Here is a 22,576-nt window from a genome sequence, read left to right as displayed (position 1 = left end):
TTATAATGTGCTCTTATTTCTACATTAATTAATTCATCTTTGCCAGAAACGTATTTTTTACCTTTAATACAGAAATAAGTCATAGTTTACACATAAATATTTTCTTCTTATAAATCAACCTTTCAAATGAATTATTTGTCAGAACATTTTCCTTATCGTTATTGTTGAATCATTTTCGATATTAACGACGGGTCAGAATATTCATTCAACTCAAAATGTTCTTCCATTCGTCTAACACATGCCTAGATATTTCGCCGTTCCGTCAAATATTGTCATGAGTTTGGGTTTTTTCGGGACTTAAGACCTGACATGACAGGTTCTGGAAACTCTGCAGACAGACATCAATCTGGAACTTCCTGGTTTGAAATATAGAGTGCTGCCTATGAAAATTTCCAGTCGGGTAACCCTTGTTAAAATAAAGTGTATGATTTATGGTAAATTAATCAACAAATTTAATTCACTCAAGAATTTACCAGGGATACTAAATATCTAATCATTTTTGTCATTAGAATTTGCTTGAAAGGGAGAATCTAAAATTAATTAGGACTATTATGTGTACACGGCATACCGGCCGACACTGGATACATCTATGGGGAAATCCCAGAAACCTCACTCGCCAAAGCCTCACCTTTGCTTGCCAGTGTCTCGTTCAATATGCGATAGACTCAGTTGCTCAGTCGAGTGGAAACACCGGAACATTGAAAAGCAGTGGATTTATTTTTTTTCCTTAGATTTTGTCATGGGAATATAAGAATGAAATATGTGAAGTAAAATTATTAGTTTTCAATTACAACATGCAGCCCGGCGGACCCGAAGCACTGAGAAAGGACACTCGACACTGCGGCGGACGACGACTACTGCAACTGAAGCGGAGCCCAAGTTAGATTTGGATCTTAGGCAGGCCAGGCCCTGACGGCGTGTTTATCATTTGCTCTAAACGACTTCGATAATGTAATGAGCGCGGAACATGCATCTGATCCTAGTTAATTCCTCGCTTGCCTGCGGTGAACAAGCGGGTGCATTTCCTAGAATAAGATCATTCCTCACAATAAATATAACGACGAAAAATTGAAAAGATGGGAATATTCAAGGTATATTTCTTCTAATAATATGATAGTTTAATTTTTACGCTGAAGACACGAATACACAACAAAAAAAAAACCAGAACACGAAAACACGCCGGAAAGTGCTTTCGCGAATTACAAGAAATTGTTTACTTTTCATCTGAATTTGGTTTAGGAAGTTGAGTCAATTCTCGTAGACTTCTAGTATCGGGCGTTGAACTCAACGAATCAGTATGTTCTCTCGCTCTACTACGCAAAGTATCTAAGCTTAAATTCTTGGCGATATTGGCCGACGAAGTTTCGTCGCGTTCACTGTCTAACTTTTCGTTCGGAGCGGCGGTTATTGGCGAAGAGACGTGGATCCTCGAGGCATCTGCGAAAGGTGATTCTATCCAAGACGCCGCTGGGTCGTGTTGTTCAGGGTTTGCCCAAGCCGATGTTGAGCTGTGCGTTGCCGTCGTTAGTCTGTTGAACGGGTATCTCTGCTGCTGTTGCTGTTGCTGTTGCTGCTGTTGTTGTTGGATGTGATAGTAAAGTTGCTGCCACGCGTATGCTGGGTACATGCTCGCTGGTATTTGATGATGAGAAGTGGAATGTCCGAACGGTATGTCAGTAACTGCACTGTTGTCGAGTCCCGGCTGTGGTCGTATGCCCAAAAATGCGAACGGAGAAGACCAATATGGAGTCATGGGGTTCGTGGAAACTAGATGATTTTCTGAAGAGATTTTCCCTAGAATAACAATCATTCTTTTTAAATCAGCATATTCTGGACGAGAACGATTATCTATGATTTTCAATAATTACCTGTTTGTGAAGGTTCATTGATCATACTCTCAACTTTCCAGATTCCGTTTCGACACTTAGTTGATTTTGTACTGGTTTCTCCATGTGCAATAGAAGCACTAGAATCCGATTGCGATAACCCTATAAATAAATCACAAGATGATAATCACATAGCTTTGAGTTTAGTTTTCTTAACTTAATAGAACTTTGGATAAAATGCGATCGTTTTTGTAAATCTAACCTTCATTAACAGCAGATATTTGATGTTTATCTTCGACCATTTCGTACTTTCCGTTCACGTCATTGCCATTGTCATCTTCGCCACACATTTCCTCATTGTCTACATCGACTGAAGTATCGACATCGCGGTTGTCTGCATCCATCATTGTTTCATCGGACGAGCCGTCATCCTCAAGCACATCAGCTGACCCGGATGGCGGTATGGCACGAGTTGGTGTTGTCGACGAATGGCTGAGATTTTGCCCGTTCGATGACTTCGCTGGTTGATTGACTTTCACGCCTTTCTGTTTCTTGCGAAACTTGGCTCTTCGATTTTTGAACCATACCTAAAATGTCGGAAATTTTATTATTAGTAATTCGGGATATAGAACAGTAATTTTGAAGAAACAATTTTGAATAAAACATCAAACTTTGAAGTTTTGTTACCGCTACAGGTTTGAATAATCTTTAAACATCAAAATCAGACATTAGAAATAATCTATTTTTGTTATAACAATTATAATTTACTCAGCCTAAAATCCAAATGCTCTTTGGCTTTACTTACATCATATGTAAGAAGAGAATAGGGAAAACTAAAACAAGTTTACCCGGGCAATTAAAAGCTTTGATAATGAATTTGAAAAAAACATTGAGCCTTAATAAATTTTACCTGGATTCTTGCTTCTGGTAGATTCGTCATGATAGCCAGCCGTTCCCTCATAACAACATCGGGGTAATGAGTTTTTGCGAAAGTTTTTTCAAGTGCCCCGAGTTGTTGGTTTGTGAACGCAGTCCGGCTTCTTCTTTGCTTACGTTGGGCGCCGTAACGAGCCTCCAGAATGATATCTAAAAACAAACAATCGTAAATCGTTATATTATTCATTTTCAGATAGTAAAAAAGCAAACGAATTACGAAATGAAATTAAACTTGAAAATTCATCGTATATTTTACACATTCAACACGTCTTTGATCGTTCTTAAAAAGTCATTCGTTTGTATGGGTTAGTCATGGGTTTGTAATATGAGCAGGGGCACCAAATCAAATCATATCAAAATCTATCAATCAAATTAATGATTCCATATCTTAAGCAAAGAAAGTTATAAATATCATACCTGCTAATCTTTCGGCTAACGTAAGAGTCGGTACTGGTCCGTTGAAACTTCCTGGAAATCCGTAAAGGGCTGGATTATTTACAAGCGACGAATGAGGATTGATACTGAACGCGGACTGATGATGAGAAGTCGGTAGTGGACATCGCGCCATGTGAGCAGAAGCCGGTGGTGGGAAAGCAAATCCGTTATATCCTTGCATCTTGACAACGCGATAAGTTCCGAACAAAAGCTAAAAAACGAAGAAGCGATGATGAATGATCGATCAACTTTGATATTCTGTTTGAATTTCTTTGTGAGTGAAGCGTATTGAAGTACGACGAACTTCTAGTCCAGTGTGCGCTATGAAGAGCCCTGATTGGCTGAACGATCGCGACCGGATCACCAATTAATGCCATACAGAGATCTATCATACGTCGACCGAGAAAACTTTCTCTGTTATCACCCCACGATTTCATTAGTAACTGACCGCTATTGATATATAAAAACACAGAGAACAATTGATTTTGCTGTGAATTGATGATCAGTACCTTATACCAATATACATGTGGTACTGGTTTAATAGGAATTCAGCCAAAACCACGTTAATATGTTTATGGAAATTGATTCAATTTCTTTTGAAATCAATTTGTACTACAAAAGTTCTGTTACAATTATTCAACCAAGATAACCTTATCACGGTACGAATAAATGATTAAGAGAAATAAGTTAACTACCGATAGGAAGCTATCCACTCGAAATCGACAAAATCAACCTGCATTTATTGAAACTATTAACCGTTATAATACGGCACTAAAATGCTCGTCACTTTCTCGTGTTTGCTTTGCTTTTAGTAAAGAGTTTTGGCAATGCCTCGATATTTCGTTCGGTCTACGCTGACATTTTCGTGAAAGGGTGTGAAATTTGCCATTGTAAACTCGAAATGCGATTACTTCGTTTCGGCAAATACTGATGGATGAGATATCTCTCCAAGAATGTGATACCCATCAAGAAAAAGACAATGTCCGAAAAATTTAACGGAAGAACTTTTCATTCGTTTAAGTGGGGCTTCTGTTCGAGTTTATAGAAAGAATTACTTCACCATAAGCGCTCTTTAAACGCGCTAAATACCGCTCTGAATAACCCGAGCTTCCTCCGTCAATTCATTCTTTAATCAAAGGGTTCTGTTTATCTTGTGCAACTCATTTTCTGGATAAACGAAAGCGTACGAGGAAAAGTGATCTCGGCAATGGTTCTTCTAACATGTACGTATAACACGACTTCGACTGCGTTGTAATTAATCTAGGGTCGGGCTAAATTGCTTGGGATGGTGGGGGTATTTAAATTAAATAGCCTAAAATAGGCGCGGCTATTCGTGCGGATATGAGCTTCTGAGCGGACATCTTCTGATTGAGATTTTAGTACTTCCGGGTAAATATAAGGTTTATCTAACTGTGAGATCCGATCCGAAGCCATCTAAGACTCGCGCTGAATCTGCTGCTTGAATTCAACACGGAACCGGAAGCCATTGTTTGTCGTCAGAAATGATGCGCGATTTCGGCGGATGTGCCATCGCCGAATTGTAATAAGACGCGCTAATATAAAGTTAAATACAATATGTTTGATTTGTTGAGTATACGAACAAGCCAACTATGCATCGAACGTGACAAATGGCCTATATGGTTAACGCTATTAAATGGCTTTATCCAGACGCAGGGACAGTAATCTGTTTACATAGAAGTTTCTATTGAACTCAGATAGGTGTACATGTTTAGGTATTTAGCTTTAAATGCTATTGACAAATCGGTAAACGTGAAAGTTTCTCCGTTTGGGTGATTAAACCAAACACGAGCTCATATTTCCCTTTTGTGGCAGAGCGACCACGTCAAATATGAACAGGCATTGCGCAGTGGATGCGAACACAGAGAGATTTTAAAGTATTATGTGAACCGCCGGAGAACAAGGCAAGATTGGCACTATCATAAAAGCTTGTCAGTAAAATAGTATTTACGCGCACACTAATTCAGCTAATACCTATTCACGCTAGGTTGTAAACAGTCGATGACCCTCTTGACATATAGCTCATTCCCCGAACCAATGTTACCCACGCATATCTTCATTTGAAAAATCGGTGCTTATTACTCAATATTAAACTATACTGTTTAGTACCTGCTTAATTCGTATCATTCGGGACCAACACAATTCACCAGGTTTACGGATGGAAAGCGAATTGAAATTCATTTTCTTGTTTATAATTGAAGAAATGGACTGCGAATATTGCCCGCATTAGACCAAAATTCGGATTAAGCCGATCCGGATTAAGCGCGTTTGACTGTGTGGCGAAAAATAGTTTATATCTAATAAATGCACCAGTGAATTTCCTGCTGCTTTCTATCATACAGAATTGTTCTAATAAAATATCCATTTCATTTTCAGTTTTTCACGAAGTTATCAACCATAATCGAAATCGAAATTTGCATTTCTATCTCGATTTGAGAAACAAATGTTATCTCCTCCGTATTTCAATATTTGAAATTCTGTGCAGATTCTGACTACCACAACATGTCAATGACTATTTGATGAAGTGCAGTATACGATGTTCCGCATAATTCTCCTTAAATATTCTGTTCCCGTGGCATTTACAAAGTTTCATAATAACATTTGAAATTGCGTGAGACTTTTTAAGGCCGAATTTCATGTATATTTGACTACTTGAGACTTATAAAGGAGAGGACAATGACTTAGCAACCGTTATGCGCATATTTCATTTATTTCTAAAACCGTTCGCGCGCGCCTTCAAAAAGGTTTGTTTCGATCACAAAAATTGAAACCTGATCATAACCGGATTATTATGAACTCATCTCACGTATTAACGATTATACCTCTGTCGATGAAGTAGTCGTCGAAAACCAGTGTTCGCATAATGCAAAAAGCTTCGTAAACTTCTCAAGTGTCGCGCAGAAGATGTGAAATGCAAACCCTTATCCGCGGATAAAAACAATATATTCCATCCACGAGTTTAAATCCGCGAAGCGAAAGTGGTGTTTGGGCTGGTTGAATTAAAATTGGGATATACGAACAAAGAAATAACGTAGATACCTACGACAGTTGTATTTTTCATTGTTTACTGTACAGTTTGTGAACGGCTTGAAGTAAGTCCTAGACAACCGATAAGGACTCACGTGCTCGGTATCGTAATCGCTACACACCCTACTATTATACGCCTGAAACTTATTCACTAAGTGGTATATATATATATATATCACGTAATACGAAATGTACAAAAATGGAGGGCTAAGAAATAAATTTCGATGGTTGTGTCTCGAAATCGAATCCCGACTGTTAACTAAAAAAAAAACGGTATTCAAATATTTGAATTCGAATTCGTCGCACCCTACCAGAATCACTTTAAAATATCTACAGTCATCTTTGTGCACTGCAGTGTTTAAATATGATTTTATAAATGACTTTATGAACAGAAGTTATGAATATTTTCTGTGCTTTTTTATAGGCCAAAATTAGCCGGTTGGATCAACTCAGTAATGCATTATCAAATTTTGTAACAAAATCATATTATGTCCAAACTGCACAATAAACAAACCATATACACAAGATACATGTCCATCTTGATCGTATCTATTTCTACGCTTACTTGCAAATACCATAAATCAACATGTTGACAAATATCTCTACGAATCATATTCGCAGACTTGATAGATATCAAGAATAGTTTTAGCGGCTGATATTTTGAATATGAGAATAGTCTTGAAAAATGCTCTAATTTTGGGCTTTCGTTTTCAGAATCTAATCATATGATCGTAGACATATTTCGATAAAAAGTTGCATGCCTGAAATCCGCTTAACGGCGCGCGAAGAGAATATATATTACATAATTACCATTCAACTTAAAACAGTTCAGAGAAATATGATTCATCTAAAAACTAGATTGTTTCTGTTAATTCAATATCCACGTCATTATTCAATTTTCATTACAAACATATTATGTACTATATATCCGTATTGTAATTATATTAAAATCAATATTGTCTTTATCGCTGTAATCCTAACCGTTCACTTCACTCGGCACTGGTGATTAAATTTTGGACTTTGTCCTACTGACGTCTGGCCATTGTCTAGTGGAGCAATATAAATTCACGTCCCTCTATCCCTCGCTCTCTTTCTCTTTGGCTCTCGTTTCGGCAATAAATCAAGCTTTGAATTATTTCAATATCGTTTGTGTTTGGTGAATATTCTGAGCTAGTTCCTGGTTTGAAAAAGATTCATAAAAACTTACCCGCTAATAGATTAGTAGACGTGTGTATTTCGATCAACCACAAACTACAACTCCAACTTACAGATAACTAGACACCGATATTAGCAAAAACTTTCACCAGCTCGTCGATTCCCGTTACTGCACTTTCTCCACTATCTACTTCCAACCAATCGAAGACAGTAATGCAAATGAGATGGATAGATGCGTCAATCTCTAGTCAACCGCGCTAAACGGCGCATAAAATGCCCGGTTTTGCGTTACACTCTTCATACACAGAGATACACAAAACTCGAAGCATCCTTGATCGTTTTGTTTGCTTGTGGTTCACGAAGGGACTTCGTTTTCTATTTACCGCGTGCCTTTCGCTAATCCCATGAAATAAGCTTATAGTGAAAGCTAAAGTTTTAGCATTGTTTAATCGCATTATCCAGAGTAGGTAAACACTTTGATGAACAGATATAAAGTAAGGCTTCGGGAACGTGCATTTAGACTGCGCCATTTCGGCTTTGCTTTATCTTTTAGATCGACTTGAAAAAAAAGTAGTGACCGACCCCTTTCGATCAGGTTTCAAGAAAATGCTTTCATCCCGTTCAGTGCGCCGACAAGAACCCGGTATACAAATGGGACTGGTATAGTCTTAAAAGTAAAATGAATTGTTTAATATGGTAAAACACGCATTGTACGTGGCTATTGTACTGAAAAAAAGATAATGCACGCGATCAAACTATATTTAATGCGTTTGCATCGCGTTTAAGCCTACAAAAGACTATTATAGGCTTATGAAAGCTCAATCATATTATAGCTTCGGTTCCACGGTCGGGCTACACGTCACTAAGAGCATTGGGGATTTTCTGCGCAACATTTATAAAGATAATAAGCATGAACCTGCCGCTATCGGGACTAATACGTCATAAAATAACCGATTTCGCCCGATTTTCCGAAACCAAACTTCTCACCGGTGACGTCGTTACTCATGATAATACGAGCGTATGGTATCAATAGTAGAATTAATCCGGTGTCTAATCGTTCTATTTATCACGATACACCGGGCCTTTAACGGTATCATCCCATTATCTACATCCCACCACCATCACCACCATCACCACCCTGCATCAGTCAGACTCGTGCTGAGTAGGGGTTCGGGGGTAGCGAACGAACCATCTAAAATTTTCAAAGTGCCCTTCAAAGTCGTGTCAAAAAATTTGGATCAAGATTTTTCCAAAATTTGGATACAATTTTCATGCTTTCTTTCGGATAATGATAAGCAATCCATTCTCAAAGGATTTATTCCGGGAATATCATATATTTTAGATGTGTCATTTTTCAAAACGAAAGTGGCCCTTTTCACGGTAAGAAAGAGCCTTTTTCCTTGAAATAGAACTACACCTCAAAAAAGCTCGGCATAACATCTGGTTTTGGTTTTTAGATGAATCATAATTTTGTTGTTTTACTGTTCAAAGTAAAGTAGTAGTTATGTACATATATAACTCTTCACTCGAATGAATAGACCGCCTACAGAAACTTTCTGCGACTCTCTTAATCTGTTGAAGTTTCAAAACCACCAGGAAAAATATTTTGGAGTTATATAATGATGTAATGTTAAAAACACAACTCAATCTCTCCACGAGGGCTGAATATATTGTTTTAGCGTAATATCGTATTGTTATTTGTCAACGTATGAATTTTGGGTGCATCTTACATTTTAGAATAGTTGTATGATCAGACAATAGCCGTCTGATCTGTGTAACCAGTTACTTACAAGCATAGACAAAACTATTCAAAAGTTAAATACGTAAAAAATGTATTGTTATTGTCTTGTTAAGAGCAAAGTGAAGTAGTTTTCATATTCAACTCAGCTTTATTTCCAATCTGCGTTCTTTGTTGTCGGGCTATCAGAAGGCCGACTTGACTTCTACTTTAAAACACTCTAGTCCCAACTGAAGGGGGTCTAAGCCCTCCTGTGCCAGTTATCCACACGTGTTATAAATCGGATAAGCCCGATGCTTCTTCACTGATGTCCCTGTTGCGTTCAGCCGCGTACACAATGGCGACTGGGGGATGTTGTTGACCGGCAATCCCGAAACAAAGGCAGTGAACAGGTAACCAACGATCTCAGTGTTTGACGTGAAGGGTTTTGGATGTCGTCCTCGTAAACAATCAATAGACAACTTGAAGCGCAATTTTTCGAGGCATCTTTCGTTCAAGGGGATCTCAAAACGTCAGTCTGTCGGGGTCATCGAGAACATTTCAACATTTTTGTCGCACCGTGTAGTAATATAGACAGTTTTTGTTGATAACTTTTAAGCGGTTTTTAGTGCGTAGGGTTTTTTTTATATACGTATAACAAGATTTCGAACCGGTATTTTATGTGTCAATTGACCGCTACCCAAATATCTATCGGTTTTCATCCTCACACTTTTTATATCGATGAACATCTAAATCTCTCTCATTTCTAGTAATATATTTATATGTATATTTATTGAATCCGAGTAACACTTGTTCAGACCATGAGTAAATTCAAGCGACAATTTTACAATTATGTTTTTACCTGAACTGGAAATTTTTACATTCTACAGCACATAACCTAAGTGCGTTTATACATCGGCGATAAAAACGTAATAATTCGTGCGCTAATAGGCTTGCAATAACAGCCAGCAAATAACTTATTGTAATCGGTAATGTTATCAAACAGCGTTATTTGGACGGCGAGTTCAGTTGACACAGACACGGACTTAAATGTACGGTTATTTGTCGGTTTCCTATTTGACTTTCACACCGTCTAATAAACGACGGTTGTCAAAGTCTGTGCCGATTTAAATCAAATATGTACCCCGCGTTCAAATCGCGGTCTTAACAAAATGCGTAAAAGCCACGGTTGGATTTAAGTCTAATTGTCGAAAAGTGCCCGTTACAATGACACAGGGCGTAAGGTTTCCAAACCGAATATTCGGTGTACATTTTCCCACGAGTTGTGGACGATTCGATGTCAAGTTTTAAGGTATTTCGTCAGCCCCGCAACTACACGTATCTCCTCGCCGTATAAAGGGATAAAAAGTATGACTGTCCTTTGATGGGCTGGAAGCTCTAAATGCCGAATAAGCTTAGCGGTCGGATGAAGGCCAGATAGACACTAATTCTATAACAAATTCCGCCAATTATCAACCAAACAGAAGATCTACAGCGGCAAATCCTATTGCGCGGGTTTTGTCTATAATCACCTTAGTGATTCCAATAAATAACTATTGGATTTCAACAACTGATAAAAACAAATGCGGTAAGCTGCTTTTCCCCGATGCAGGCGGTTACCAATCGCCGAAGAACTTTGATTACGAGTGCGATGCTAATGGTATTAGGCGAATGCAGAGATGGAAATGCATACGACAAGAGAAGATCATAAGGATAAATTTCATTGTAGGAGGCACGCCGGCGTGAAATTGTCATCTTGGCTGTGAGGGAATTTGGCGAGGTTTTAGTTTTTGAGATGTGAATGATGCAGCTTAAGCCAATTGCGACGACTGTAACCGAATTACACACCCAAATTCCAAAGTTCGATGAAAATATACCGCGTGTTTCTTGCCGCCTCATTATTTCGAATGACCGTATACGCGAGGAAACTTTGGGCCGAATGCAGCAGTCATGAAATATAGTCATTTTCAATCCTTTTAATGCGTATAAGTTAGAAACTCACTATGAATTTAAAAGGCTTAAAAATGAAATTTATTGCTCGAAAGTTAAAAACAAATGACACGATGTTTTGGACTCTCGCACTTGACAATACGGTCTAAAAACATCGTGTCATTTTTTTAAATCTTGAGCAATAAATTCATTTCAAATCTTTTGAATTTATATATACGTAGTGGGTTTTAAAGTTTATGATAATCAATTCTGCACGTCGAAGTGTACAACTACAAATAAAAAAGCACATTTTATTGGCCCATATGAAGTAATGAAGAAGTAATGAAGAAAACGCGAAGAATTTTTTTCTATCAAGTTTATTTATTTCACAATATGTATTTATGTATGTATATATGTATGTATGTATGCATGTATAATGCTGCGTTCATCCAAAAATCAGCCCCGACACACAAAAATCATTTCTTTCATATTTACACAGTTTAGTGACAATCAGAGAGATATATAAACGTCACAGTAAATTCGATAGGTTGAAATTATCAATTATTATCCGTCTTACTTGATTAAAGGTAAAGAAAGACTCGTTATGAAAATAGTTAATTGCATAATGATCGCGAAGGCGGCGCAAACATGAAGCCCGCTATTGGGCTTATCGTTATTCTTCGAGTTCCTCGTAAAGTTTCTTGATGTCATTGGCGAAAAGTTTCCTTAATGCGGGCCGTTTGAGTTTGAGCGTTGCGGTGAGAAGACCAGCTTCAGTCGTGAACGGCACTGTATGCACCTTTATGTTCTTCACCTGTGGAGAGTAAGGAGTCGAGCTTCAGAATTCAGTTTGACATTCAGTTATGAATACATGGATGAGAGGCCGGTATTTCAGTATCGCTTTGGGTTGCGGTAAGCATGTATATATGCACCAATAATTCTAAAACATATTTTGAACGTAATGAAAAATACGTAGTATTCACACAATGAACATTTCTACACTTCCCACAATTCACCCCGCCCGGTATGACGTCACGAGTAACCGGTCATGCTCGGCGGGGCCTTTTACCTGTTCAAATCCAGCTAGACCAGCCTCTCTGCCAAGAAGATGGAGATCGTTGATGATGGCACTGATTACCTTCTATAAAATAAGAGAACATTTTCAATAAAGTTATCATAATACGGTAAAAACCATCAATACAAAAAGAGAAGTGTGTATGAAACGTTTGCTCGAGAGTTTATTTTAACGTTTCGACTATATTCTAATAGGGATTCTCATTTTTCATTTTTCGTATCATCTTGAGGACTCAAGAGTGTTTCGTCAAGATTATTAAACATAACCGAATTTTAAAAACATTTCATTTCTGTTTCATTACGGATGTCTGACCTTTGAATGACATAACCTGGCGAGGTTTCCTTCGATGCGGTTTTCGTGCGCCCATTTCATTAAAGGCAACTCATCTGGTACAATAATAGCCACTGGCCACCTCTACATAGACAAAAAACGATCGTAATAGAAACATGTAGTTGTTCATGCGACAAAATAAGGGGTTAGCAGGGATGTTCTACATACAGTAGACTTTCCACAAGTTGGATCTTTTGGGACCGTAAAGATATGTCCGACTTGAGTAATATCTGAGTTAAATATTATGTATTTCATTGTGTCAAAAAAAATATAAGGTAAAAACATCCGAGTTGAACGGATCCGAGTTGAACGAAGTCTATTGTAACATGTACAACTGGATAGATACCTTCAAACTGCTACCGTCTACAAAAACTTGCATTACAAATTCACTTCGAGAGTAAATAGTTTCAATTCTTTCTGGAGCAACGTATTCTCCCTGAAAAGAGCGAGAAGAAAATGTGGTTTTTTTTTTACAAAAAAAAGCGATCACTGCATCCGCCACAAATGCTCGGTAGGACTGAATGTGGCGGTAGTGTTCTGCAATGTTATAGTATTAATATTTTGCATAAGTAATGGAATCCATTTGATGAAACATGAATATGTTTGAATAACATAGTAGTAATGTGATATGTATATGATGATATGATGTATCGAGGCACTTTCGATCTGTCGAATTGAGCTGGATTGTAACACCCCCAGGGTCGTTACATTTTATGAAGTTGTTCTGCATAAATCTGGGATCGTGGAAGATTTTCTGCTGTAAAACAGTGGAAAATTCACTGTCGTTGCTATAGCGAGTTTATTTTGAGCATTTTATTGGCAACCAACTGCAAAATCGTCAGGAATGGCAGAAAGTACACTGCCCGAGGCCGATCTGGCTCTCAGGGAAGAACAAGTCAAAAGTACGGTCAGCGAATCGGTTGATCCAGTCACGGGAGCAGTCGTTGAAGAAAAGGATACCGTGGCGACACTGGTAAGCGAGGGTGGTACGACTCGCGAAACGGTCAAGACGACAGTGAAGTCGGTAACGACCGGTGCTGGCAGGACAGAACAACGTCGCACTACCACTCGAATTACTAGGACAGGTAGGCAGCAGTTCGGGGCAGGTTCACCAACTATCTAGATATTTTTTTTGGCGACCTTGCATATTTTTACATATCATTATTCATTATCACGACTAGCAAAAGCGATTATGAGATATATTTCAAATAATTAACTCATTATAATTCGGTTGATTCAGGTTACTCCAGTCCACCACCGGAACCCGATCCTAATCCGGAAGCCGATCCTAAAGCGGAAGCCGATGCTAATTATGAGACATTGGCAAATGGTCCCGACAGTTCGCAGCCAGTTGTCAATGGTTCTGTAAAACAGTCAAATGGTAAGAAACCTTTAAATACTCATTTGAAAATTGTTATCATAATAGATGTCTACTTTCGTGATTAATTCAAATGACACGAGAACACTGTAGAATTAACTTTTTGTTTTCAGTTCCGATTTTGAAGAGATTGGGCACTAGAGCTAGAGAAAGCCCATTGGGTGATTGCTGTCGATGTTTCCCGTGTTTCCGATAAGCGAGTACCGATGAGCTCAGACGACTAAGTTTAGAAATTCCGTGACTTTTTTGTTTTCTGAGGTCTGATGTTCAGCTGTACACGATGTGTTTAGACGTAGAAGGAATTTTAGTTGGAATATCGTATTTATCATCACTGTATAAGAAAACAGAACTAAAAAACAAACATAAAATACGCATCTACAACATCTAGAGAAAATATCGGTTCCTTCCTGTTAATGGACCCGAAAAATTTATATTTCAAGTCCATTTTATTGTATATCGCTTTCTATATTTCAATGTTTAATGAAGTGTAACATCTGCCTGAGTTTAAATACACCGTTTCTATCAGTTTTAATACATATATCTATTATCATGTAGAATGTAGTATGGCTATGCGCGAATATGTCTGAAATGGTTTATGGAATATCATTGTGACACATGTTTTTTTATCTTAACTTGTATTTGATATGTGGTATTGGGTCACGAATATTAACGCAAAAAATAATTAATATGTATCTATTCTATTGACACTCATAAAGAGGGTCAAATACTGCTCATTTTCTTCGCGAGCGCTTACCTGTGCTAATTTGAAGATGTTTTTCCTACGATCTATTATTCGGAGACATCCATTCTGAAAATAATCACGATCAGTTTCGAATCATTAGACAATTTCTAGTTTATGAAATAAAAACCACACAGCGAAACGCGATGGAAACAAAATATGTGTAAAATTTATTACTGTTGCATCACACGCATGTTTTGTACATAGCAATTACGTTTATTTTTCTAAATATGAATAATAAATCTATTCCATTTAAACTGAAGCAATTGTTTATTTTGTCTTTCATATCATTTAGTTATGTTTCGAATAACAGCCGATATGATTTTGGGGTCTTACCAATTGCCATTGTCCAATATCTCCCGTGTGGAGCCAGCCACCGTCGTCTACAATCTCAGCAGTAGCTTCTGGTTTTTTATAGTAACCCGGAAATTGCACATTACATTTTAGGCAAATCTGAATCAAACAGAAATCGTTTTATTTTCATTTCTACATCATATAGGCAGCAGGTTTCGATTAGTCTCTACCGGGATTCTGGAATTCTCTTCTGGCGCTTTCTTTTCGACCAGAATACCTTCTACATATTCCGTAATGGCATAATATATAAACCTGATAGAAGCGGCCGGAATACGCTAAATCAAAACCTGCCTTAGATAAGCGAGATTTTAGAGTTAATGATTTTTCTAGTATACCTCGCCTTTGCCATGAATTGATAGATAATTCATATCGGGAACATCAACAAGTTTAATCATGCATACATCGGTTGGAGGACCAACATGCCCAGCTTCGCATTCGTCTGGATGACCCATCGTAGCGATTAGAAATTCAGTTTGTCCATAGCCCTCTATCACCTAAAATAATCAACCGACCTGTTTACCAGATATCGAGTAAAACCTATATAATCTATAATCGTGATGGATACAATTTTAAAAATTCTACTCGGATATCAATTTGACTGACAGTATCCTTACCCTACACCCAAAAACACATCGAGCGAAGTCGATAATCTGCGCCTGTATCGGAGCAGACGAACTCGTCATCAGTTTTACATTTCCTCCCAACAGTTGACGACATTTGCTGAATATGATTCGGTCGTAAAATGTGTTGAACGTCATTTTCCCTCTGGAATAAAGAAGCGACTCAGAGATGATTTCGGTGGACATAAGTAACTGTCTAATTCAATTGGGGAAAAAACGACAATATGAGGACAAAACTACGAGAGTACTTCAAAGTTTCGACTCAATTATAAGCGATTGACAAATTAAGAGTTGAAACTTCAAATAGTATCGTAGTTTTTTCTTCATAATTTTCTTCACATCAGAGGTCATCCATCGAATCGATGATTAAAACATGTAACATTGTTATACTTTACGTTTTAAGATGTTTCATTTTGACGAGTAGACCCCATTTGAATAGCGACTTTTTGAAAAGGTCTTGGTTCACCGACTTCCAAATCTACAATGATTAACAAACGCGATCAATGCTTCGTTCATTAGGAAAAGAAACTCTTGAAATAACGAATAAAACCCACAGTTACTTCTGTAAAAACAGTTTATTGCCTCACAGTTTCGAGGTTCAAACTAAACCTCATCATCAGAGGAACAAACTGTGGGTTTTATTCGTTAACTCTACACTGAGATTTACATCAGTTCACTGCAGTCAACTCATGAAATATTGTCAGATGAATTGCGTACATACCTCGTCATATATACGTGATAGAACACGTGGTACAGTCGGGAAATATGTCGGTTTTAGAGTTCGTATATCGTCCATGAGTGTTCGGGGATCTCCGCTATAAAATCCAATCCTTCCTCCGCATTGTATTACGTTTATCTGATCAAATATATAATAGTTTATCCAAGGCAATAATCTAACGTAAAATGGGAAAGTATCAAACTCTGAATTATTGCTCGACTGACCATATTGAAGCGTTCGTAAACATGAGCCATCGGGAGATAGGATATCATAACACAGTCTTTATTGAGCGCGATGTTCGGATCTTCCTACACGAATAGCAATGTTTTTTTTTTACATTCATGTACATTTAGAAATTCACAATGATTTTCATTATTTCGATAATGCGATAATTCTTACATTGAGGCGGCGGTAAAATCCACCCATTAGTGTTAATATGTACTCGTGTGTTAACAAGACTCCTTTCGGTTCACCTGCAAGATGAATTATAATATAATTTCCGATCTAGAACTGTGAAAGTGCAGTATCATTTCACCCGCTTAAAGATGCAGGTACCAATCTAATAATTTTAGTCAACTCTGAGTTGAAATTAGTTTATTTCCAATGTTTTATCTCGGGGGGTCAGATTTCAACTCAACTATGGAACCTGCTCTTGGAGTCTAGATACCAAAACGTAAATTTCTGTTTGAATGTTTAATGCTTTTTTTGTATTTTAGAGGGATTCATAAGGTATTTATTTCAATATACAGTTCTCTCTCACCCGTTGATCCACTAGTGTAAGATATCGAAAATATGTAACTCGGCGATGGTGGCTGAAAAATTTAGCCACGATATATAAATCCGCTAAGTAAATATTCCACAAATCAATCGGTTACTTTCTAACTACTAGGAATATTACCTGTGGAGCTATCAAGTTGTCTTTCCCTAATTCCTGAAATGGTTTCCAGAAAAGTATTCGTAATATAGTTATACGTACGTAAATCATAAGCTTTAAGGAAACGTTTCGAACTCTTTATATCGTCACAACACGGCGGAAATAGCGTTTCATCAATGGTTATATTTTTACTCAATTATATATTACTAATAGTAAGACGTTCGTGGGGGGGGGGGGGATATAAACATTCTATTACAGAACTTACGATGATAGATTGAAACGTGTATATTTCGATTTCTTTGCTTTCCGCTAATTTCACCAGAGCTTCGCTAAAATCATCGATCAAAATCAGCCGCTTGACGTTTTCGACTTTCTCCGACACCGATAAAATATCCCGGGCTTTCTTCTCATCTTCGACAATGATCGTCTCCAAAAAAGCTGAAATGGAAACAATATTTCCGAATTATTATCCATACGACGTATCTTTTTAGTCATTTTCATTTTCGTCAACGTTCTATTTATCCGTACTTACTTTCTCTTATCATATAAGCGCTCGCTTCGGCGCCCAGAGAGGAGTACAGCGGCACGATAACCATAGAAAACATGTGACAGGCGAGATCCACAAAAAACCACTGAAATTAGACATATTTTACTCAGAGAATCCCACACTAATGAGACGAGGAAGATGAAGTCCGAAAAGTTTCCTTTAAGCAAGAGTTCAATGCTTTAAGCAAATAGTTTATTGATTCGACTATAACATTGAACATCATTTTGGTTTCCATAGACAAGTGGCTGTCCAATATCAATAGTCGACAAAAACCCACAATAAAAAGAAAAAGAAAAAAAATTTCTTTTTATTGTGGGTTTTGGTCGACTATGGCACATCATCTTCTGGAGTATTAGGTTAAAGTCGAAACAAATCTTAAGCTCAAAGGAAACTTCTCGGGCTCTTTACTTTATATCGTCCCAACACGGACATAGTGTTTCATCAATGGTTATATTTGTACTCTATTAAACATTACTAATAACCTATAATAATATGTTAAATTGTTAGGGTAGCCCAATGTTGGAAAGAAGTCAATCGTCCCTTAACAACCGCTGAAACTGTGACGTGGCATTCTCGTAGCCTACGATACACCATAGCAACGGTATCCAGTAACTTTGATGCAGCCATTGCGGACGAAGTCACTACAAAAATACTACCACAATTTACTTAATTACATAGTTATCAAGCAACGATCACAATTTTGTGAATTTGAAATAAGCAAAATACTTTATTTGCTTTCAACGAACAAGATGGGCGCACATTCGAGTTTGTTGTCCTGTTTTCCGAAACTTGGAATCTGTCGAATGAATAAAGGTATATATGATTTTTATGATTCTACACGATATCAATCCGATCAAATCATTGTGTTACATGCGTTTTCATTTATTTCATATTCTATAGTTGTCCCAATTGGGCAAACGAATGCCGATTTGAAAACGTATGCAAACTCATTGGAGACAAGCCAGGTAATGTGTAGCATATGCAAAAACATTTATACCGAAATCAAATCCCTGCGCTAGAATTTGTTTATTACTATGAATACATTTTTTCAGATCGAAATTGGCGCGAAGAAGATTCCAGAGATCTCCTCTCCAGTCAATGAGGCGAAAAAAGAAGAATCATTCGAAGATATTCTGGCCGACATCGATGCACTGTTACGAGATATAGACGACGATAAATCCGACGATAAAAAGTTGAAACCGACGAAAGATCGTATAACTAAAACACGCGATGTTTCAAGTGACTCGGCCGTGAAAGTCGTCAACCTCGCCGATAGAATTGCAGCGAAGAAATCACCGAGGTCAGCCATTCCGGAACGAGCGAATGGTCGCCGACCATACCAGAATCCGAAAACAAAACGCCATTACACGCCTGCTTATCTGTCGCAGTGGAAATCCCGAGACGACCGAGCGTTAGAAATCTTACGAATAGCAGCAGCAGCGAAAAGTCCAAAACAACGAGAATCGCCACGAAAAACGATCGACGACAAGCGCCGAGAAAAACCGAAAGATGTTAAATTATCGACGAAATGCGACACAGTTTTCAAACAGATGCGGCGCCACCAAACTGACGAAGATCCACATAGTTCAAAGTAAAACAATACCACAGATTGACAGAATTAGTGAATATTATAATAGAAATCTTGAAATAGTGATTAAATACATTCCATATCAACGAATTACTTACTTCTGGTCTATTTTTACTGTATATGCCTATATTGGTGCCTTGACCGACAAGATGCCAATCTTTGAGTAGACCTGAACCGAAGTGTTGTGCAGCAGTTTTCACCTCCTGGTAGTTTATCCACTCGTAGGGGCCTTTGCCATCTTTACGTACGCCCAGACAAGGCCCATTACCTAAAAATATTCAACGGAAATTTTTGGATATGTGCATCTGGAGCGGTGTTACATCTTAACATTTTAGATGGATAATATTATTCAGGAAATGTTTAAAAATGAGGAACTGGCTTCCACACAAAATTTCTAATGTAAAATCATGCATTAGTTAGAATCGGAATGATAAATGAAAATGTGCAACCCTATGAAATTCAGTTTCAAAACCGATCAATTAATCAACAATATTTGAACAGACGATTTCCAAGTGAATGATAAAAACCAATATTTGAACAGATTATAGTTTTTTGTAGATTTTAGAATAAAGTTTCATGAATGAAAACGATGCCCGTTTCGGGGAAACAGCTGTTTCTACATTTCGTTTTTCAAAAATTATTGAATGACATAAACATGCTCGCTAACATCTGATCCTCGACCTCTTATACGTAAGAGGAAAACATGTACCTGATTCTCTCAAACCGCGCTCAAATGCTTCATAGATCGTAGTCGCATCTTCAAAGAATATCCCTTTGAGCTGGCCATCTTGCAGTTCGATCGGCACTCTGGAACCTATTTCATCCTATATTAGAGAACGAGAAAATACCATTCCTTTCAGAAACTGGCTATTGGGTTAGTTACCTTATAGTTAGTCCCGCTCGTCTTAAGAAGTGGAATGGGTGCAATATTTCCATTATTAAACACGCATTTCAAAAGTAATGACTGATTATTACTTTAGATTCAATTTTAGAATGTCATACATCATTTTTATTTATCAACAAATCTCTGCATATCGTCAAAATATATAACCATTAGCGAGGATTACAATGGACAGAAACTACGCTCGCTCATTCAAGTAAGTTGTTAGTAAAAAATGCCCGAAATGACAGATGTGAAAAATAGACACAGATGTCGAATTGCCAACGAAGCAATGAAAATACGCTGAAATCACTAACGGCAATAACCAAAGATATCGACAAGCAATGAACTGATACGAAATAAAACGCGATTATTTGACAAAACTATCTATGTGTGTATGATATTGATGAGGTGGCATAATATGAATTCTAAATATAAATTCAGAAAATTTCAATTAGAACAAAGAACGCTGCAACACTTCAGATGTAAGCAACGACAAGTACGTATTTTCATATCGCAGATAGTAAAATGGTCTGTTTACATGATATAGTTCATTCCCATCTTTACAACAGAACAACAAGATCGAGTACTGAGTATATTGAACATGAACAAGTGAAATGATAAATGTATACATGTACTGATAATCAAATATCCTAATTTGGCTCTATTTATACCATTTCATTTCTGCTCATTCGATATGGATTATACTGTACAATATAGACATATAATAACTACGAAAATTTACCTCTTTGCTTCCCATAATTACCAAGTAGTTCAACGTTTGAAATATTACAGTATTATAAGTCTGCACGCAGCACGTATCGATATGAATTCTACTGCAGACAGCTGCTGCTTGAAGTAGTACGTGTTTGTACAATATCAAACTTGGTGGTGGTGGTGACAACAACGACGAATTGATCGGGAGTATATGCATGCAACGCGCGCGTATAGCGAAATTACGCCAAGCAGAACTGCCTGAAGATTCTTCATTCTGCGTATCTAAGTAGAGCTATTTGTTAATTAGTGGACTTCAGATCGACGGAATTGCTTACCAATTCGAATGCCGAGACGTTGCCGGGATCTGGGTGTAGTAGTACGGATTGCGGTTTCGGCTTCATCTGTAACATATAGAGAAATTCGAGTTTCTGATGATTTATCAGATTGTCACCGGGGAGTTGAGGATAGGAATATATCACAATAAGTATCGTTCATTCACAAACATCGGAAAATTTACTGGCTGACTCATCAAGCTTTTAACCACATAACTGTCTGATATCGTTGTAATAAATGTCATCAATTACACACAATGATAGGGGTTAAAGTGAATATTATTGCTACGTGTGCGTACGCAAACCCTCTGTTTCGTTCCCGGTAAGGACACCGCCAAATCAAATCAAACAATATCAAATCTACCTATCAAATAAATAAGAGGAACTATCCCCCTACAAAACAGACATGAAATCCGTGATTCAAATGGCTATCGTATAATAGCTCCATTGATTCTGGGAGACGTTTTTCTATTATGGCGGCAGGATATACCACGAATACGAACCCTCGTCGATTCTTTAATGAGTGTTTTAACGTTTTAGGTTTTAGATTTTCATATTTCAATCATTCGCTGCTGGAAAAAGCCATTAAGCGAACGTAACTGAACTATCAATCGCAGCGTTAACCGGGCAACCAAACGATTTAGCATTAATAAAACCAGGGAAGTGTACTCGTTACACTGGTAAAACTTAATATCCTGAAATTTCAATTTCCGACAAATATTGAATGGAACAATTGTTAATTCTTTAAACGAGGAAGTAATCTTTTTTAATTTGAATTTGAAAGTATCAATAACATATACTGACTTTTCAAAGAATCGACGCTATCCAACTGAGGTCCACAATTTTGTGCTGACGGTTTTGGAAAATAAATATAGTTTTGCTGATCATCGGTTAGAAAATAAGATATGACTCAAGAATACTCTTTCTATGAGTTTGTCGATTTTATCTATTAGTGATTATCTGTAGGCCTCGGTGATTCCCCAATAAGCTCATATACCGCGTATGATTATTGTAGAATATTTTAATAAACTTGAATTCCAATATTTTCTCTTATCATATTATTATGGATAATCTTAAACGACCTTTACTTGACGAAGAGTTCGTAGCTGCGACAAAATACAAGACATGAATTCAGATGTAACTGATGACGCCAGCGACTAGACCGTCAATTCTAAAAACATGCGTCACTTACCTTTTATCAATATATATATAGCTTAGTACACAGTAAACACATTCGAGCGTCATATGGTCTGAATACACTCAATTATATGGAACAGAATTAATGATCCCTCTCGTAAATGTGTATGTCACAATATTATATGCTAGTAGCAGCAATTGTTTTATTACGATCCCGAAATAGGTCGGCCTCTGATTTATCAGA

The 22,576-nt window shown here is 37.5% G+C and overlaps 3 protein-coding genes across 7 annotated transcripts; 1 reads left to right on the top strand and 2 right to left on the bottom strand.

The window, feature by feature from the left end:
• Positions 1-1,213: 1,213 nt before the first annotated feature.
• On the bottom strand, positions 1,214-7,563 carry LOC141904487 (uncharacterized). Its single transcript, XM_074793076.1, has 6 exons — positions 7,450-7,563; positions 3,180-3,408; positions 2,737-2,912; positions 2,089-2,413; positions 1,869-1,988; positions 1,214-1,794 (listed from the first exon to the last, which is right to left on the bottom strand). The coding sequence occupies exons 2-6, from the start codon at positions 3,376-3,378 to the stop codon at positions 1,214-1,216; spliced, it is 1,401 nt and encodes a 466-aa protein (XP_074649177.1). The 5' UTR covers positions 3,379-3,408; positions 7,450-7,563.
• Positions 7,564-11,453: 3,890 nt separating this feature from the next.
• LOC141903777 (long-chain-fatty-acid--CoA ligase 5-like) lies at positions 11,454-22,406 on the bottom strand. 5 transcript variants are annotated; one of them, XM_074792083.1, is made up of 20 exons: positions 22,388-22,406; positions 21,199-21,264; positions 19,976-20,090; positions 19,365-19,534; positions 17,664-17,763; positions 17,397-17,569; positions 17,156-17,188; positions 17,018-17,069; positions 16,657-16,730; positions 16,482-16,565; positions 16,261-16,395; positions 15,935-16,017; positions 15,534-15,684; positions 15,255-15,413; positions 14,902-15,018; positions 14,581-14,634; positions 12,795-12,884; positions 12,431-12,532; positions 12,113-12,184; positions 11,454-11,857 (listed from the first exon to the last, which is right to left on the bottom strand). In XM_074792083.1, exons 2-20 carry the CDS (start codon positions 21,262-21,264, stop codon positions 11,717-11,719), a joined length of 1,971 nt encoding a protein of 656 aa, XP_074648184.1. In that variant the 5' UTR covers positions 22,388-22,406; the 3' UTR covers positions 11,454-11,716. The 5 variants fall into 5 exon arrangements, with proteins under 5 accessions (XP_074648184.1, XP_074648180.1, XP_074648182.1 ...); XM_074792079.1 differs by lacking the exon at positions 22,388-22,406 and adding an exon at positions 22,278-22,337; XM_074792081.1 differs by lacking the exon at positions 22,388-22,406 and adding an exon at positions 22,284-22,331.
• LOC141903778 (uncharacterized) lies at positions 13,035-14,745 on the top strand. Its single transcript, XM_074792084.1, has 3 exons — positions 13,035-13,533; positions 13,689-13,829; positions 13,940-14,745. The coding sequence occupies exons 1-3, from the start codon at positions 13,293-13,295 to the stop codon at positions 14,020-14,022; spliced, it is 465 nt and encodes a 154-aa protein (XP_074648185.1). The 5' UTR covers positions 13,035-13,292; the 3' UTR covers positions 14,023-14,745.
• Positions 22,407-22,576: the final 170 nt, after the last annotated feature.

Source organism: Tubulanus polymorphus, chromosome 4, assembly GCF_964204645.1.
Source record: "Tubulanus polymorphus chromosome 4, tnTubPoly1.2, whole genome shotgun sequence".
NCBI lineage: Eukaryota > Metazoa > Nemertea > Palaeonemertea > Tubulaniformes > Tubulanidae > Tubulanus > Tubulanus polymorphus.
The sequence above is the reverse complement of the archived record's forward strand: the minus strand, read 5'-3'. Positions and strand labels throughout refer to the sequence as shown.

Bases quoted from the DNA above. Each gene is read 5' to 3' on its own strand.
- LOC141904487 (XM_074793076.1), bottom strand. From the start codon at position 3,378: ATGCAAGGATATAACGGATTTGCTTTCCCACCACCGGCTTCTGCTCAC. The intron at 2,913-3,179 runs GTATGATATTTA...GTTTGTTTTTAG, and splicing joins GTTAGCCGAAAGATTAGCAG to ATATCATTCTGGAGGCTCGT. The intron at 1,989-2,088 runs GTTAGATTTACA...ATTTATTTATAG, and splicing joins AATATCTGCTGTTAATGAAG to GGTTATCGCAATCGGATTCT.
- LOC141903778 (XM_074792084.1), top strand. From the start codon at position 13,293: ATGGCAGAAAGTACACTGCCCGAGGCCGATCTGGCTCTCAGGGAAGAA. The intron at 13,534-13,688 runs GTAGGCAGCAGT...CGGTTGATTCAG, and splicing joins CACTCGAATTACTAGGACAG to GTTACTCCAGTCCACCACCG. The intron at 13,830-13,939 runs GTAAGAAACCTT...TTTTGTTTTCAG, and splicing joins TTCTGTAAAACAGTCAAATG to TTCCGATTTTGAAGAGATTG.
- LOC141903777 (XM_074792078.1), bottom strand. From the start codon at position 21,080: ATGCATATACTCCCGATCAATTCGTCGTTGTTGTCACCACCACCACCA. The intron at 17,070-17,155 runs GTAATATTCCTA...TAAATTTTTCAG, and splicing joins ACAACTTGATAGCTCCACAG to CCACCATCGCCGAGTTACAT. The intron at 16,731-17,017 runs GTGAGAGAGAAC...TTCATCTTGCAG, and splicing joins TTACACTAGTGGATCAACGG to GTGAACCGAAAGGAGTCTTG.